Raw genomic sequence first — 18,227 nt, 5'->3', positions numbered from 1 at the left:
AGATAACTGATATTTTAGACAAAGGAAATGCAGCAGATCTAATCTACCTGGATTTCAGTAAGGCATTTGATACAGTTCCACGTGGTAAATTATTAGTTAAATTGGAGAAGATGGGATTAATATGAGGTTTGGAAGGTGGATAGGACCTGGTTAAACGGGAGAGTATAATGGGTCATACTGAAAGGTGAACTGTCAGGCTGGAGGGAGGTTACTAGTGGAGTTTCTTCGGAATCAGTCTTGGGACCAATCTTATTTCACATTTTTATTACTGACTTTGGCACAAACAGTGGGAGAGGGCTAGTAAAATATGCGGATGACACAAAGTTGGCAGGTATTGCCAATATGGAGGAGGACCGGAATATCATACAAGATCTGGATGACCTTGAAAACTCGTAATAGAAATGGGATGAAATTTTTGCTATAAACTGGGGACTTATCAGTTGGAAGGGAAGGGAAGAGGAAGAGAAAGAGCTGGGTATATTGGTTGATCACAGGATGACTGTGAGCTGCCAATCTGATGAAGCTGTGAAGAAGGCTAATGCAGTCCCAGGATGCATCAGGCAAGGTATTTCCAGTAGAGACAGGGAAGTGTTAGTACAAGGCACTGGTGACAACTCCTCTGGAATAGCGTGTGCAATTCTGGTCTCCCATGTTTTAAGGAAGATGAATTCAAACTGGAACAGGTGCAGAGAAGAGCTGCTAGGATGATCCGAGGAATGGAAAACCTACCTAATGAGACAAGACTCAAAGAGCTTGGCTTGTTTAGCCTGACCAAAAGAAGGCTGAGGGAGATATGATTGCTCTCTATAAATATATCAGAGGGATAAATGCCAGGAAGGGAGAGGAGTTATTTAATAGCCAATGTGGACACAAGAACAAATGGAGATAAACTGGCCTTCAACAAGTTTAGGCTTGAAATTAGATGAAGTTTTCTAACCATCAGAAGACTGAAGTCTTCCAGGGGAGCAGTGGGGGCAAAAAACCTAACTGGTTTTAAGACTGAGCTTGATAAATTTATGGGAGGGGGTGGGATGATGGGACTGCCTAGGATGGCATGTTGCTGATCTGAAACTGCTAGCCTCAAACATCTCCAGTGGCCAATGATGGGACACTAGATAGGAAGGGCTCTGAGTTACTACAGAGAATTCTTTCCCAGGGGTCTGGCTGGTGGGTCTTGCCCACATGCTCAGGGTCCAACTGATCACCATATTTGGGGTTGGGAAGGAATTTTCCCCAGGTCAGATTGGCAGAGACCCTGGGGGTTTTCACCTTCCGCTGCAGCCTGGGGCACGGGTCACTTGCAGGTTTAAAGTAGTGTAAATGGTGGATTCTCTGTAACTTGAAGTCTTTAAACCATGATTTGAGGACTTCAGTAACTCAGCCAGAGGTTAGGGGGTCTATTACAGGAGTAGGTGGGTGAGGTTCTGTGGCCTGCAATTTGCAGGAGGTTAGACTACATTATCATCATGGTCCCTTCTGACCTTAAAGTCTGAGAATTTAACCTCTGAGGCCAGGACAAGAAGCAATGGACTTAAATTGCAGCAAGGGCAGTTTAGATTGGACATTAGTAAAAACTTCCTGTCAGGGTGGTTAAGCACTGGAATAAATTGCCTAGGGAGGTTGTGGAATCTCCATCATTGTAGATGTTTAAGAACAGATTAAACAAACTCCTTTCAGTGATAGTCCAGATAATACTTAGTCCTGCCATGAGTGCCGGGGATTGGACTAAAAGACCTTTTGAGGTCCCTTCCGGTTCTATGACTCTGTGAGTCTATGGCAACCCCCCTTCTTAGTGCTCCAAAACGATTACAACACATGTTGATGCACCTCCAGTGCTACCAGGCGGAGATCAGATACTGTCCAGGTCAATTACTGGAGTCAGCTGACTCCTGAGCAGGGCAAATATACCCAGTATCAGTGAGGTGGGGAAAGGGGATCAGGACTTTGTGCAGCATGTTAATGGATTCAGTCTTCCAGTTTCAACAGTGAAGCTGCTGGAAATCTAAGAGGCTACCGAAAAGGCCATCCAGCTACAGGCAGTCAAGAGAGCAGTACTAGCACAGTGGCCAGAAGACAAAAGCCAGGTATTGGTAGGAGCAGAACCATTATTTCAAATTAAAGACAAGCTGAGTGTGCAGGATGGAATCATATTTTGAGGACAGGGAGCTGTTGTTCCTGCCTCATTACACATGATGTTGTGCAAAAAATACATGCCTTGGACATGGGCATTGACAGTTCGAGAATGTGTTTACTGGCTGGGAATGAATATACAACTCACATCCTTGATAGAAGGGTGTGACACCTGCCAGTCATGTTATAACCACCAGCAGAAAGAGACTATTACCACATGAGCTGCCCATCCGACCATGGGAAAAGGAGAGTGGGGACTTACCTTCAGTGACAAACAATACTTGATTATAATGGACTACTGTTCACATTTTTGGGAGGCTGAATCAAGAAGCCAGTCAGTGACTGGAAAACTGAAGGTCGGCTTTGTGAGATACGGCTTACTGGACCCTGTATTCACAGACAATGGATATCGCTTTGCCTCAGAAGAATTCAAGGGATTGCTGATCTCCAGGCAGTCCTCAGACCAGAGCACCACACAGCAGCTCACAAGTGCCAGCAGGACTGTGGGGTGGTGGGCCCTAGCTCACTGTAGACACTGCCCACAAAGCCCCCCGTTGGAGGAGATATCCAGCCCCTCCAAATGGCCCAGACTCGCTATTCAAGTCAGGAGACACAGGAAGTTGTCCAAGCAACTAGATGTATTCCTTGCTGGCTGCTACAGCTGACACTGCCTTTTCACGTGAATCTTCAGCCCTGTCTTGTTCCTGATTCCTACCTTCTTATCCCGTTCCTGGTTCCTGCCCTCCTGCTTTGTTTCAGATCCCTGCTTCTATTCCCCGCCCTTGGCTGCTTACTCTGGTGATGACCTTGGGCTTGACTCCCATCTCTGTCTCCATTGCTGACCTCCAGTTCCCAACCCCTGCTCTGATCACTAAGCGTGGCTACCTCTGTTCTGACCATGAGGTCTGACTGCCTATGGCCCAGTCTATGACAGGAATTTGAATGAAAATGGGAGTTTGACCACCACCTCTTCCCCAGCATACCCACAGAGTAATGATAAGGTGGAGTCACCTGTGAAAATAGCTAAAAGACTGCTACATAAGAATGTTTCTCCTGATTAGATCCCTTGTTAGCATTTTTGGAACGCTGAAATACCCCAACACAGGGCTGCCAAAACAGTGCAACGTGGGCTCTGGTGGGGCAAAGGACCAAAACCCTGCTTCCAGTGAGGGGAGACCCACTGAAGCCAAAAGGATGGAGTTATCACCGAGAACAGATGGCCAACAATTGGAGAAAGCAGGCCCTAGAGTACAAACAGGTCAGCCAAGGACCTACCAGCCCTGGATCCAGCCTTAGACACCAGAGGAGTGGACCAAAGGAGTCATGAGGGGTACAGTGGCACCCAGGGCATACGGGGTGACTACTCAAGGGACAAGTGAGCCAAAGGAACAGGAGGCATTTACAAGCCAGCAGACTCAGCACCCAGAGAGTGTGTACCAAGATCATCACAGAAAGGAGGGACAGAACCATCCAGAGGCCAGCCCCACAGGGAGGGAAGAGACTTCACAGAGACAGGTTGCTCGTCTCTGAGACAGGTGACAGGGAGACAGAGAGGTTGCACCCACTATGGTCGCTTGTTGTGGAGAACAAACCATCTCAAAGACTGGACCAGCTGAGTCTGTGGTAAAGATGAGAATGCAACTCGGCTATGTGCTAGCAGCATTGGGCCAAAGAGACACAGGGTTGGGGTCTGGGTATCAATTCTTTGTTTTTAATGTTTATATTAAAATGTTTGTGAAATAGGGAAGATGAATCATGATCAGTGAAACTGGAGTCAGAGGGCCAGTGTTCCCTGGAAGGGACTATTATTGACGGGACAAGGGAACAGGGAAGGTGAGGAGTTGGGGTGGAAGCAACTCGGCTACATGGGGTTTCATAAAGTTCTACTTAACCTGCATTCAGCTTCACTCTTTGTGAATGAACAGGTGTGGGAGTGGGATTAGGACCTGTCCAGACTATTACAGGGGGTGCAGGGTTAGTTCTTGTCTTGCCCAGCGGAGGTGAGAGATGTGAAGGCCCAGAGGACTGTAGTGTTTTGGCTACGGAGGATGGAACAGTGACTGGGTATCATTTTACTCTTTGCACACAGAGTCAGAGAGACATCAGCGGAGATGGATTCTGGGAGACCATGGGATAACGAGGCAGTTGCTTCAGCCAATATGGACGCTGACTTAAGCTTGGCTTTTCCATGCTGACCGAAGGACTTGCCAATACTGTATTCCAGCTGACTAACACATGCTACCCTGTGTTGCTGTAGATACTAGTTGCATTGCTCCCTGAAGTCCCTAACAAGAGTCTGAAGTCAGCAGAGCCATAGAGAGAAACAGGGTGCTGGAGCCCAAAGGCCTACTCTGAGAATCATGGGGTTGTTTGGTTTAGTCTTGAAAAAACTAAGCCCAGGGCCTGGTGAATAACAGAGATTGTCTAGAGACTGGACCATCACCCCCCACAAGCTATGACAGCAGGACGTGCACCTCTTGATGTGGCTTCCCATTAGGGCTGGCCAGTGGTGAGCTGGAGCCGGTTCGCACTGGTTCGCTAGAACCGGTTGTTAAAAGGGCTTCTAAATTCAACTGGCCAAAAGTGGTGCCTTAGGCACCAACTCCGTGGGTGCTCCAGCCTGGAGCACCCACGGGGAAAATTTGGTGGGTGCAGAGCACCCACCGGCAGCTCCCCGCCCCGTGCCCGGCCCCAGCTCACCTATGCTCTGCCTCCGCCTCCTTCCCTGAACACGCCGCCCCACTCTGCTTCTCTGCCCCCCGAGTTTCCCGTGAATCAGCTGTTCACGTGGGAATCCTGGGAGGGCTGAGAAGCAAGCGGCGGCTTCATGCTCAGACCCAGGGAGGCGGAGCGGAGGTAAGCTAGGGCGGGGGAGGAGGGGCGTGAGGAGGGCCACCCGCGCAGCAGCAGGTAACCCAGGGGGTGCAGGGGAACTGCTCCCCGCCCCAGCTCGCCTCCACCTCTGCCTCCCTGGGCCTGAGGGCGAAGGTGCCACTTGCTTTTCAGCCCTCCCAGGCTTCCCACGTGAACAGCTGATTCGCGGGAAGCCGGGGCGGAGAAGCAGAGCAGGGCGGCACGTTCAGGGGAGGAGGCGGAGCGGAGGTGAGGTGAGCTGGGGCTGGGCGCAGGGTGGGGTGGGGAGCTGCCGGTGAGTGCTCTGCACCCACCAAATTTTCCCTGTGGGTGCTCCAGCCCCGGAGCACCCACGGAGTCGGTGCCTAAGGCGCCACTTTTGATGTGATCGGGGGGGAGTGACCACTCCCCCCAGCTATGCTACCCCACCCCTAGGAGCCAGAGGGACCTACCGGATGCTTCCTGGGAGCTGCCCCAGGTAAGCAATGCCAGGACTCCCCACCTCGCCCCCCGGCAGGTCCCTCTGGCTCTTAGGGTCAGGGTGGGCACCCACTATGGTGGCCCACGAGACCCTCCTGCCCGGTTCTGGGGGCAGTCAGGGGAGAGGGATGGATGGGGCAGGGGTCCCAGGGGGAGGGGCATCAAGGAACGTGGGGGGTTGGATGGGGCAGGGGTGGGCCACAACCCCCTCGTGGGGTGAGGAGGGAACCGGTTGTTAAGATTTTGGCAGCTCATCACTGGGGCTGGCCAGAAAGCAAGAATATCTGGTCTGTGAAAAGTGTGAAGAACTCCGCCACAATGTGTAACGAAACCAAGGCCTTTAGAAATGTTCATGAAAAATCAGCCTATGAGCCCAGAGTAGACAATAGCCTGGCAGTCAGGGCACTCATGTAATATGTGAGAGATCCAGGTTCAAGCCCTGCTCCAAATCAGGCAGAGCAGGGGTTTGAACATTCGTTCCCCATCTCCCACACGAGTGTTACCTGACTATTCTGTGCTTTGTCAGACAGTTATGCACCAACATGTCCATGGGGGAAGTTGACCCTGTCAGTCAGTGGTTGGGGTTTTTTTGCTCTGAAGCTGGAGGGTTTATATACTTTTATCTTATATAATGTACTTGCAGATATCTTTATTACCTAGATCAGCAGTTCTCAAACTTTAACAACCCGAGGACACCCATTTTGATTTAAAAATTTTCAGGAACCCCCCAAGGCCCCCCGCTCAGCCCCTGTCCCACCCTCTTCCCCGAGGCCATGCCCCCGCTCACTCAATCTCCCCTCCTCCTGTCGCTCGCTCTCCCCCACCCTCACTCACTTTCACCAGGCTGGGGCAGGGGTTTGGGGTGCATGAGGGGGTGAGCGGGTTGGGCTCTGGGCTAGGAGTTTGGGTGTGGGAGGTGATGTGGGCTCTGGGAGGGACTTTGGGTGCTGGATGGAACTCAGGGCTGGGGTAGGGGGTTGGGGTGTGGGAGAGGACGAGGGGGGGCGGCGCTTACCTTGGGCAGCTCCCAAAATCGACCAGCAAATACTTCTGACAGTGGCTCCTAGGAGTGAGGGGCCAGAGGGTCTCCACACGCTGCTCCTGCCCACAGGCACTGCCCCCAGAGCTCCCATTGGCCGCAATTCCCAGCCAATGGAAGCTGCAGAGTCGGCACTTGGGCCGGGAGCAACACGCAGAGACCCCCTGCTCCCCGGGCCACAGCACCATGCTGGCCACATCTGGGAGCGGTGCGGAGCCAAGATCCCCACTCCTCCCCCTCCCTCCCAGCACCTCCTTCGTGCCAGGGAACAGCTGTTCCCTAGTGTGAAGGAGGCACTGGGAGGGAGGAAGGGAGGGGGAAGGAGTTGATCAGTGGTGTCCATGGACCCCCCTAGAGTACGCTCGGGGACCCCCAGTTCATCTAGGTCAGTTTGAGAAACACTGACTAGATGAATGTCCAGTCCTTTTCTGAATCTTGCTAAGCTCTTGGCCTCGTGATACCTTGTGGCAATGAGTTTCACAGGCTAGTTCTGCATTGCGTAAAAAGTATTTCCTTTTATCAGTCTTAAATATTGTGCTTTTCAATTTCATTGAGTTATTCCCTTTCTCTGTGTTAAATAGCAGTTCTCAATTCACCTTCTCCAAGTCGTCTAACATTCCCTCTTATCTGTCTGCTTCCTAATCTAAACATTCCCAGTCTTCTCAATCTTTCTCTCTTTCCCAAACCTTCCATCATTCTTTGCTCACCTCTGAACCGTTCTGTCTGCTACATGGTTTCTGAGATGGGGTGACCAGGACTGCACATACTAACACAGGGATGGGTGTGCCATTCATTTATAGAATGGCATGATATTTCCCATATTATTTTTTATCCAATTCCTTATGCACCCTCATGTTTTATTTCTTTTTTGGCTGCCAAGGCATACTGAGCTGAGCTCTTCATGGAATGAGGTCTTTTTCTGGTGGGTTACAGTTAATTTAGAACCCTACAATATGTCGGAGCAATTCAAATTGTTCTTTCTATTGTCATTACTGTATACTTATCCACAGTATTTTCATCTGCTGCCATGCTATCCATTCCCCTACCTTGGTTAGGTCCCTCTGAATTTTCTCACAGTTTTTCTAGCCAAACTATGCTGCAGTCCTAAGTATACTGTGGGGATGGGCATGGTAATGCTGCCACCTTGCTGCTCCCTCTCCCTGATACCAAGTCCAGGTTCCTTATTATGAATTGAAAGATGGTCAAGGCTTGGCAACAGCCTGCAGCCCTGTGTGAGGCCCTCAACATCCTGCCTCCAGGTGGATAGAGAGAAGTGCTAGGACCTGTCCCCTGGCACTCCACTATTTAGTACTTTAGTACTCCAAGGGTACCTCTATCCTAGAAACATTAGCATGGCACAGCTGCAGTGCTGTAGTGTAGATGCTTACTACGGCGATGGAAGGAGTTCTTCCATCATTGTAATAATCCACCTCTCCAAGAGGTGGTAGCTAGATCTATGGAAGAATTCTTCTGTCAACCTAGCGCTGTTTACACTAGGACTTACATGGTTTAATTACCTGAGTGATGTAGCTAGGTCAACCTAACTTTCCAGTGTACATCAGCCCTGAGTCCTTATATTTTATGGCATTCAGGTCTCTGAGGTGTTGCTTCCTCCCCTTTTTGGCTGGGAAGCTACCTACCACAGCCGTGTCCATCTTGGAATGCTCCTTCAGTTGGGCCTTCTTGTTTGTTTTCTGGCTAGGTGATCGCAGTCGTCATGGATCTCTTCACAGACATGGAGATACTCTGTGACCTGATGGAAGCTTCAAGCAGGCGACATGTCCCTGTTTACCTGATCCTTGATGAGAAGTACTTAAAGTATTTTATAGAGATGTGCAGTAAAATGGCTCTTAACAAGGACCATTTCCCAGTAAGTTTGCAGCATTCCTTTTGGTGGTGTACAAAGTTAATGCAATTGGTATGTATGACAGAATATACCCCTGTGTTCACACACCCTATTGTAATAATGTTTGTACAAGGTATGCCTTGTGAGGTGTCATTTAAAAACTCATAATATGTTGATCAATAATACCAAGGCAAAATGCACATAGCAGCATTATATGTGGAGTTATAATCATAAGCTGACTAAAAATATGTTTTCCAGATAAGTCTGGGGAGTGGCTAACCCAGTTCCTCAGAGACAGAGGGCAAGCTGATACCTCAGGCAGGTGTAAACAAGACTGATGGACCATTATCTGCTAAGAGCTTGTCTTCACATACAGTGCCGCAGCAACACCACTTTAGTAAAGATACTACTACACCAAAAAGGTTCAGAGAAGGGCAACTAAAATGATTAGGGGTTTGGAACGGATCCCATATGAGAAGAGATTAAAGAGGCCAAGACTTTTCAGCTTGGAAAAGAGGAGACGAAGGAGGGATACGATAGAGGTCTATAAAATCATGAGTGGTGTGGAGAAAGTGAATAAGGAAAAGTTATTTACTTGTTCCCATAATATAAGAACTAGGGGCCACCAAATGAAATTAATGGGCAGCAGGTTTAAAACAAATAAAAGGAAGTTCTTCACTCAGTGCACAGGCAACCTGTGGAACTCCTTGCCTGAGGAGGTTGTGAAGGCTAGGACTATAACCGGGTTTAAAACAGAACTGGATAAATTCATGGAGGTTAAGTCCATTAATGGCTATTAGCCAGGATGGGCAAGGAAGGGTGTCCCTAGCCTCTGTTTGTTAGAGGCTGGTGGTGGATGGCAGGAGAGAGATCACTTGATCATTGCCTGTTAGGTTCACTCCCTCTGTGGCACCTGGCATTGGCCACTGTCAGTAGACAGGATACTGGGCTAGATGGAGCTTTGGTCTGACCCAGTATGGCCATTCTTATGTTCTTATGACTGGAGAGCTTCTCCCGTCGATGTAGTTAATCCACCTCCACGAGAGGCAGGAGCTATGTCAACGGGAGAAGCCCTCCCCCACAGTGCAGTCTACACGAGGGGTGAGGTTGAGGGGGAGTGGATTTTTCACACCACGGAGCGACGTAGTTCTATATATCTGTGGTGTAGACCTGGCCTCAGTGGCCATTTTTTGGCAGGGGCAAAAATCTACATCTTAGCAAAGAAACAGCATGGAGTTTCTTTCCACACAGACTGCCTGTGCCTTGCTCCCAGATGGAAATGCTTCTCAAAGCAGGGACAGGACTATAAAAAGAAGTGGCAGAGATCCCAAGGCACCACACTATCTCTCCCTGCACATCATGTTAACGGCACCTGAGGAGACAAAGAAAGCAGCCCTTTATCTCTGGGGGAGGGGCCTTCACCTAAAAAGTTTGGTTGGTAGGACTGCTTGAAAACATGTGGTGAGAAAACTTTGCTTTGAATCTAATATAGTTAAATTAGGCACTAGTAAGTGTTTTATCTTTATTTTCTTAGAACAATTTCTGACTTATGCCTCATTACCTGTATTCACTTAAAATCAATCTCTCTGTAGTTAATAAACTTGTTTTATCTAATCCAGTATGTTTCCGCTGAAGTGTCTGGACAACTATTTAAAATAACAAACTGGCATATTATTCCCCTAGGAATAACTGACTTAATCATAGAACCACAGGGCTAGAAGGGACCGCAGGGGTCAACTAGTCTAACCCCTGCCAAGATGCAGGATTTGTTGAATCTAAACCATCCAAGACAGATGCTCTCCAGCCTCCTTTGGAAAACCTCCTGCAAAGGAGATTCAAGGACCGCCCAAGGCGTCTCTTCCATTGTCCTCCTGTTCTTACAGTTAGGAGGTTTTTACCTGAGATTTAATCTAAATCTGCTCTGCTGTGGTTTGAGCCCGTTGCCTCTTGGCCTGCCCTCTGTGGCAAGAGAGAACAACTTTTCTCCATCCATTTTATGGCAGCCTTTCAAGTATCTGAAGACCGCTAGCATGTCCCCCCTTAATCTCCTCGTTTCCAAATTAAACATGCCCAGTTCCTTCAGCCTTTGCTCATATGGCTGTATTCCATCCCTTTGATCATCTCTGTCGCTTGCTTCTGGATTCTTTCCAGTTTCTCTTCATCCTTTTTATATATTAGTGACCAAAACTGGAAACGATGCTCCAGCTGAGGCCTAATCAGCACTGAGTAAAGCGGTACTATCACCTCCCGTGATTTGCATGCTATGCCTCTATTAATGGAGCCCAAAATTGCATTTGCGGACTTACGCTGAGGTTGTGAGCCACCACAACTCCCCGATCCTTCTCAGCAGTGCTGCTGCCAAGCCCGTTTCCCCCCATTCTGTATTTGTGCATTTGGTTTTTCTTCCGTAAGTGTAGCACCTTCCATTTATCTTTTTTGAATTTCATTTTGTTGTATATAGCCTAGTTCTCCAATTTATCAAGAACCCTCTGAATTTTAGATGTTAAATAACACTGGACCCAGAACAGATCCCTCTGGAACCCCCGAGGCCTTCCTCCAATCTGACATAATTCCATTAATAGTTACTTTGTTTGAGGTTATTTAAACCAATTATGTATCCATGATGTATATATCCATGCATTATGTATGTAGTTCCGCTGAGACTGTCATGTGGGACTGTGTCAAAAGCCTTGCTGAAGTCCACGTATATTATGACCACCACATTCCCCCTGTCCACCAGGCCAGTTACCCTGTCAAAAAGGGAAATCAAGCTGGTCTGGCATGGTTTGTTCTTAGTAAAACTGGCTTTGGGTTTTAGATAGCTGGAAAGCTCCTTGTGCAGCCACATTGGCCTCCTGCAGATCTTCTTATCTTTCCTCTGCGTTGGAACTGCATGATGTTCAGCCGCCAGTATTACATCTTTTAAGAACTACCAGCCTCCTTCGACCCCTTTTCTTCCCAACTGATCTTTCCATGGGGCCTTGCCTACCATTTCTTAGTTGGTTGAAATCTGCCTTTCTGAAGTCCAGTGTCCTTGTTTTGCTGTTCTCATGCCCTCCTTTCCACAGGATCTTGAATTCTATCACATGATGATCAGTTCCTTCCAAGTTCCCGACCACCTTCACGTTCACAACTAATTCATCCCTGTTGGTCAAAACCAGATCCAAAATGAATGACCCCCTAGTTGTTTCCCCAACTTTATGATTCAGAAAGTTATCCTCTTACACCTGCTAAGAATGTGCAGGACATATTATGTTTTGCTGTAATAATCTTCCAACAGATATCAGGGAAGTTAAAATCCTCCATTACTACTAGCTCACAATATATTTGTACTGTCCAGGAGAGGGCTGGGTCGTACAGGACATACATTTCTGGGGGAAGATCTGGGTGTGTGCTGGGGTCACTCTATAGCATAACCAGGGCTGGTAAGAGGGTAACAAGACTTGTGGATGGGGGGAAGCGGTAGATGTGGTATATCTTGACTTTAGTAACGCTTTTGCTACTGTCTAACATGACCGTCTCATAAAAAAACTAGGAAAATGCAACCTAGATTAAGCTACTATAAGGTGGGTATGTAACTGGTTGGAAAACCGTTCCTAGAGAGTAGTTGTCAGTGGTTCAGTCATGCTGGAAGGGCATAACAAATGGGTTCCCGCAGGGATCAGTTCTGGGTCCAGTTCTGTTCAATATCTTCATCAGTGTTTTAGATAATGGCATAGAGAGTACACTTATAAAGTTTGCAGATGATACCAAGCTGGGAGGGGTTGCAAGTGTTTTGGAGAATAGGATTAAAATTCAAAATGACCTGGAGAAATGGTCTGAAGTAAATAGGATGAAATTCAATAAGGACAAATGCAAAGTACTCCACATAGGAAGGAACAATCAATTGCACGCATACAAAATGGGAAATGACTGCCTAGGAAGGTGTACTGCAGAAAGGGATCTGGGGGTTATAGTAGATCACAAGCTAAATATGAGTCTCCAGTGTAACACTGGAGCAAAACAAGAGAACATCATTCTGGGATGTATTAGCAGGAGTCTTATAAGCAAGACCCGACAAGTAATCTTCTGCTCTACTCCTCACTGATAAGGCCTCAGCTGGAGTATTGTGTCCAGTTCTGGGTGCCACATTTCAGGAAAGATGTGACAAATTGGAGAAAGTCCAGAGAAGAGCAACAAAAATTATTAAAATTCTAGAAAACATGACCTATGAGGGAAGATTGAAAAACTTGGGTTTGTTTAGTCTGGAGAAGAGAAGCCTGAGAGGGGACATAAGTTTTCAGATACATAAAAGTTTGTTTACAAGGAGGAGGGTGAAAAATTGTTGTGCTTAACCTCTGAGGATAGGACAAGAAGCAATTGGCTTAAATTGCAGCAAGGGTGGTTTAGGTTGGACATTCGGAAAAACTTCCTGTCAGGGTGGTTAAGCACTGGAATAAATTGCCCAGGGAGGTTGTGGAATCTCTGTCATTGAAGGTTTTTAAGAGCAGGTTAGACAAACACCTGTCAGGGATGGTCCAGTTATTACTTAGTCCTGCCTTGAATGCAGGGGACTGAACTATTTGACTATTTGACCTCCAGTCCTACACTTCTTTGATTTAATGAAGGATCACCAAAGTACCCTGTGCAAGCTAGAAATGTGGTTAGGCTCAGGACAGTTTCACTCTGGTGAGGCAGCTAATAACCCTAATAATGTTGTCTGACAAGATTACAAGTCATGCTGATAAAGGTAACTGTGAAATAATACAGTTAGAATTATGTAAGGCTGTCAAGGTTCCTCCCCCACTCTGAACTCTAGGGTACAGATGTGGGGACCTGCATGAAAACCTCCTAAGCTTACTTTTACCAGCTTAGGTTAAAACTTCCCCAAGGTACAAATTAATTTTATCCTTTGTCCTTGGAATATCCATTGCCACCACCAAAGTCTAACTGGGTTTACTGGGAAACGTAGTTTGGACACGTCTTTCCCCCCAAAATCCTCCCAACCCTTGCACCCCACTTCCTGGGAAAGGTTTGGTAAAAATCCTCACCAATTTGCATCGGTGACCACAGACCCAAATCCTTGGATCTGAGAACAATGAAAAAGCATTCAGTTTTCTTACAAGAAGACATTTAATAGAAATAGAAGTAAAGAAATCACCTCTGTAAAATCAGGATGGTAGATACCTTACAGGGTAATTAGATTCAAAACATAGAGAATCCCTCTAGGCAAAACCTTAAGTTACAAAAAAGACACAGACAGAAATAATCATTCTATTCAGCACAATTCTTTTCTCAGCCATTTAAAGAAATCATAATCTAACGCATACCTAGCTAGATTACTTACTAAAAGTTCTAAGACTCCATTCCTGTTCTATCCCCGGCAAAAGCAGCATACCGACAGACACACAGACCCTTTGTTTCTCTCCCTCCTCCCAGCTTTTGAAAGTATCTTGTCTCCTCATTGCTCATTTTGGTCAGGTGCCAGGGAGGTTACCTTTAGCTTCTTTACCCTTTACAGGTGAGAGGATTTTTCCTCTGGCCAGGAGGGATTTTAAAGGGGTTTACCCTTCCCTTTATATTTATGACAAAGGCGTTTGTACTGCATGACTAACAAAACCCTAACGCTACCCGGAATCTGTATGGTACACATTAAATGGATTAAAAAGCTGACTAACGGAGAGATCTCAAAATGTAGCTGTGAATGAGGAATCATAAACTAATGGTGTCTTTCTGGTGGGTTCTGCAGGGGTGGGTTCTTAGGCCAGTGCTATTCGAAAATTGTATAAATGATGTGGTAGAAACTATATCGATTTATCATTTCTATAAATGATCTAGAAGGACAAATTCTTCATGCCAAGATCTTGTATAACCTGTGGTGTAAGGTGCTAACAACACCACATTAATTTTTGGTATTTTTATTTCATTAAATGATCCCCAAGCAGCAGGCAGTTTGATAGAAAACTCTGTTACTGTAGGGAACGCAGTAGCCAGAAAACACTCGATGCCTTGCTGCTTCCCTCCTTTCAGGACCGGGGGTCACTGTCAGATAGCCCGTCGCTCAGGTTATCATACGTAAAGAAATCTGTTAAGAAAGAAAAGATTGAGCTTTCTCTATTCAATCTGGCTCAATCAATATTTCATCCTCTAATTTCAGAACATGCGAGTGCGGTGTGTGAGTGGAGACACATATTACAGTAAAGCAGGCAAGAAATTTGCAGGTCAAGTTCTGGAGAAGTTTGTACTGATAGATTGTAACCACGTTCTTGCTGGTACATACAGGTGAGACATCACAGTTTGCGCCTCTAAAACCCAGAGACATTGGGACAAACATTCATTGCCACAGAGAAACCAACTTCATAATCTCACCCGCATCCCTCACACCCTCTTCCTGCCTGATTTCGACACATGGCTCTCTCTCTTCATCATATTGTCAATTACTTCAATTTTCATGCTGATCGCTCACCCAACCTCTAGCCTCTGTCCTTACCTTACTGTTTGACCTGCAGACTGCATTAACTCTCCCACTGCACACACACTCCACCAGTGCCACTCCCTGGACTTGGTTGTCTTCACATGGCAGTGATCTTTTCCACTTTTGATCACCACCTTATTTCCTTGAATACTGCCCACTCCCACCCTACTCTCTATCTCCCAGCTGGCCCTTCCATGACCTTCAATCGAGCAATATCTAATTTTGTTGCTGCTCGTAACTGCACCCTTTCCCATGGCTCCCTGCTTCCTCATCTCTGACTGGACTTGACACCCTCTGTTCCACACTCTCCTCCAAGCCACTCTTTTGCTCTTCCTCCCCACTGACCCTCTGCCTTGGTTTACATCCAGCATTTGCTTCCCCCACTCTTATTCCTGAACAGCTGAGCAGCCCCGAAGAGTCTCCATGGGCCACCGGGGCTTCCTTCACCAGAAACTCATCTTCTCCTCTTTAAGGGATAGCTCCATGGTATGAGCATTGGCCTGCTAAACCCAGGGTTGTGAGCTCAATCCTTGAGGGGGCCATTTAAGGATCTGGGGCAAAAATTGGGGATTGGTCCTGCTTTGAGCAGGGGGTTGGACTAGATGACCTCCTGAGGTCCCTTCCAACCCTGATATTCTATGATTCTGCTGACTTCCTCACAAAGCAGCCCTACTTCCCCCTTATTGAGTCCCAGGCTACACCCCTATTGCCTCATAACCACTATCAACTCCCTTCTGAAGCCCTCTCCACTTGCTGAACCCTCATGCTTCTGCCCAGGATCTTGCTGACTTGGCTGAATTTCAGACTTTCTGCTGCTTCTGCAGCTATCGCTCCCTCCTCCTTGGAATGCTGTCCTCCCACCTCCAAGAATGCTCCTTCAGTGTCTCCTGCTGCTGCCCCTTTCCCTGCTCTGTCCGGATCCTTCAGACTCTGTCCTTGGCCCTTTCTGCCCTTTAGCAGTTTAGCCTACATGGCCGCACTTGCTCATGTTAACTTAACTGTCTTCTCCAAGCTGACCGGTCACAGACCTGCTTCCCTGTGTGCAGCCCTGCACCCCAGGCTCGCTCTCCTGAATGGTTGCCAACAGCTCCAGCTTAATACGGCTTAAAGCCAACTCTTCCTCTCCTAACACCTCTCCTTCCAGACTAGTGTCATTGCTGACATCCCAGTCCAGAGTTCATGTCTGACTCCTCCCCCTCACAGCTAAGCCATTCCCAAATCTTCTGAGTTTCTTTACAACATACCAAAATATGAGACCCTTTTTTTCTGTGCCAATGGCTAACTGCTTGTCCCCACCCTGGACACGTCCCACCTGGATTCAGAGATTCATAGATATTTAGGTCAGAAGGGACCATTATGATCATCTAGTCTGACCTCCTGCACAACGCAGGCCACAGAATTTCACCCACCACTCCTGCAAAAAACCTCACACCTATATCTGTGCTATTGAAGTCCTCAAATCGTAGTTTAAAGACTTCAGGGAGCAGAGAATCCTCCAGCAAGTGACCCGTGCCCCATGCTACAGAGGAAGGTGAAAAACCTGCCCTGGAGGAAAATTCCTTCCCGACCCCAAATATGGCAATCAGCTAAACCCTGAGCATATGGGCAAGATTCATCAGCCAGATACTACAGAAAATTCTTTCCTGGGTAACTCAGATCCCACCCCGTCTAATATCCCATCACAGGCCATTGGGCCTATTTACCATGAATATTTAATTACCAAAACCATGTTATCCCATTATACCATCTCCTCCATAAACTTATCAGGTTTAATCTTAAAGCCAGATAGATCTTTTGCCCCCACTGCTTCCCTTGGAAGGCTATTCCAAAACTTCACTTCTCTGATGGTTAGAAACCTTTGTCTAATTTCTAGTCTAAATTTCCTGGTGGCCAGTTTATATCCATTTGTTCTTGTGTCCACATTGGTACTGAGCTTAAATAATTCCTCTCCCTCTCCGGTATTTATCCCTCTGATATATTTATAGAGAGCAATCATATCTCCCCTCAACCTTCTTTTCGTTAGGCTAAACAAGCCAAGCTCCTTGAGTCTCCTTTCATAAGACAAGTTTTCCATTCCTTGGATCATCCTAGTAGCCCTTCTCTGTACCTGTTCCAGTTTGAATTCATCCTTCTTAAACATGGGAGACCAGAACTTCACACAGTATTCCAGGTGAGGTCTCACCAGTGCCTTGTATAACGGTACTAAAACCTCCTTATCCCTACTGCAAATACCTCTCCTGATGCATCCCAAGACCGCATTAGCTTTTTTCACGGCCAGATCACATTGGCAGCTCAGTCATCCTATGATCAACCAATACTCCAAGGTCCTTTTCCTCCTCCGTTACTTCTAATTGATGCGTCCCTAGCTTATAACTAAAATTCTTGCAATTAATCCCTAAATACATGACCTTACACTTCTCACTATTAAATTTCATCCTATTACTATTACTCCAGTTTACAAGGTCATCCAGATCCTCCTGTACGATATCCCTGTCCTTCTCTAAATTGGCAATACCTCCCAGCTTTGTATCATCCGCAAACTTTATTAGCACACTCCCACTTTTTGTGCCAAGGTCAGTAATAAAAAGATTAAATAAGATTGGTCCCAAAACCGATACTTGAGGAACTCCACTAGTAACCTCCCTCCAGCCTGACAGTTCACCTTTCAGTAGGACCCGTTGTAGTCTCCCCTTTAACCAGTTCCTTATCCACCTTTCAATTTTCCTATTGATCCCCATCTTATCCAACTTAACTAATAATTCCCCATGTGGCATGGTATCAAATGCCTTACTAAAATCTAGCTAAATTAGATCCACTGCGTTTCCTTTGTCTAAAAAATCTGTTACTTTCTCAAAGAAGGAGATCAGGTTGGTTTGGCACGATCTACCTTTTGTAAAACCATGTTGTATTTTGTCCCATTTACCATTGACTTCAATGTCCCTAACTGCTTTCTCCTTCAAAATTTTTTCCAAGACCTTGCATACTACAGATGTCAAACTAACAGGCCTATAATTACCTCGATCACTTTTTTTCCCCTTTCTTAAAAATAGGAACTATGTTAGCAATTCTCCAATCATATGGTACAACCCCTGAGTTTACAAATTAATTAAAAATTCTTGCTAATGGGCTTGCAATATCATGTGCCAATTCCTTTAATATTCTTGGATGAAGATTATCTGGGCCCCCCGATTTAGTCCCATTAAGCTGTTTGAGTTTCGCTTCTACCTCAAATATGGTAATGTCTACCTCCATATCCTCATTCCCATTTGTCATGCTACCATTATCCCTAAGATCCTCTTTAGTCTTATTAAAGACTGAGGCAAAGTATTTGTTAAGATATTGGGCCATGCCTAGATTATCCTTGACCTACACTCCATCCTCATTGTTTAGCAGTCCCACTTCTTCTTTCTTTGTTTTCTTCTTAT

The 18,227-nt window shown here is 46.6% G+C and overlaps 1 protein-coding gene across 1 annotated transcript in view; it reads left to right on the top strand.

Moving 5' to 3' along the window:
• Positions 1 to 18,227, top strand: part of FAM83C (family with sequence similarity 83 member C) — a 29,636-nt gene that overhangs the window by 4,657 nt on the left and 6,752 nt on the right. Inside the window, exons 2-3 of the mRNA XM_074970113.1 lie at positions 8,205 to 8,372; positions 14,485 to 14,609. Of these exons, the coding sequence (XP_074826214.1) occupies positions 8,205 to 8,372; positions 14,485 to 14,609 (293 nt within the window). The remainder of the gene's footprint in view (positions 1 to 8,204; positions 8,373 to 14,484; positions 14,610 to 18,227) is intronic.

Source organism: Natator depressus, chromosome 13 (genome assembly GCF_965152275.1).
Source record: "Natator depressus isolate rNatDep1 chromosome 13, rNatDep2.hap1, whole genome shotgun sequence".
In the NCBI taxonomy this organism is placed as follows: Eukaryota; Metazoa; Chordata; order Testudines; family Cheloniidae; genus Natator; species Natator depressus.
This window is presented reverse-complemented; position numbering and strand designations above follow the sequence as displayed.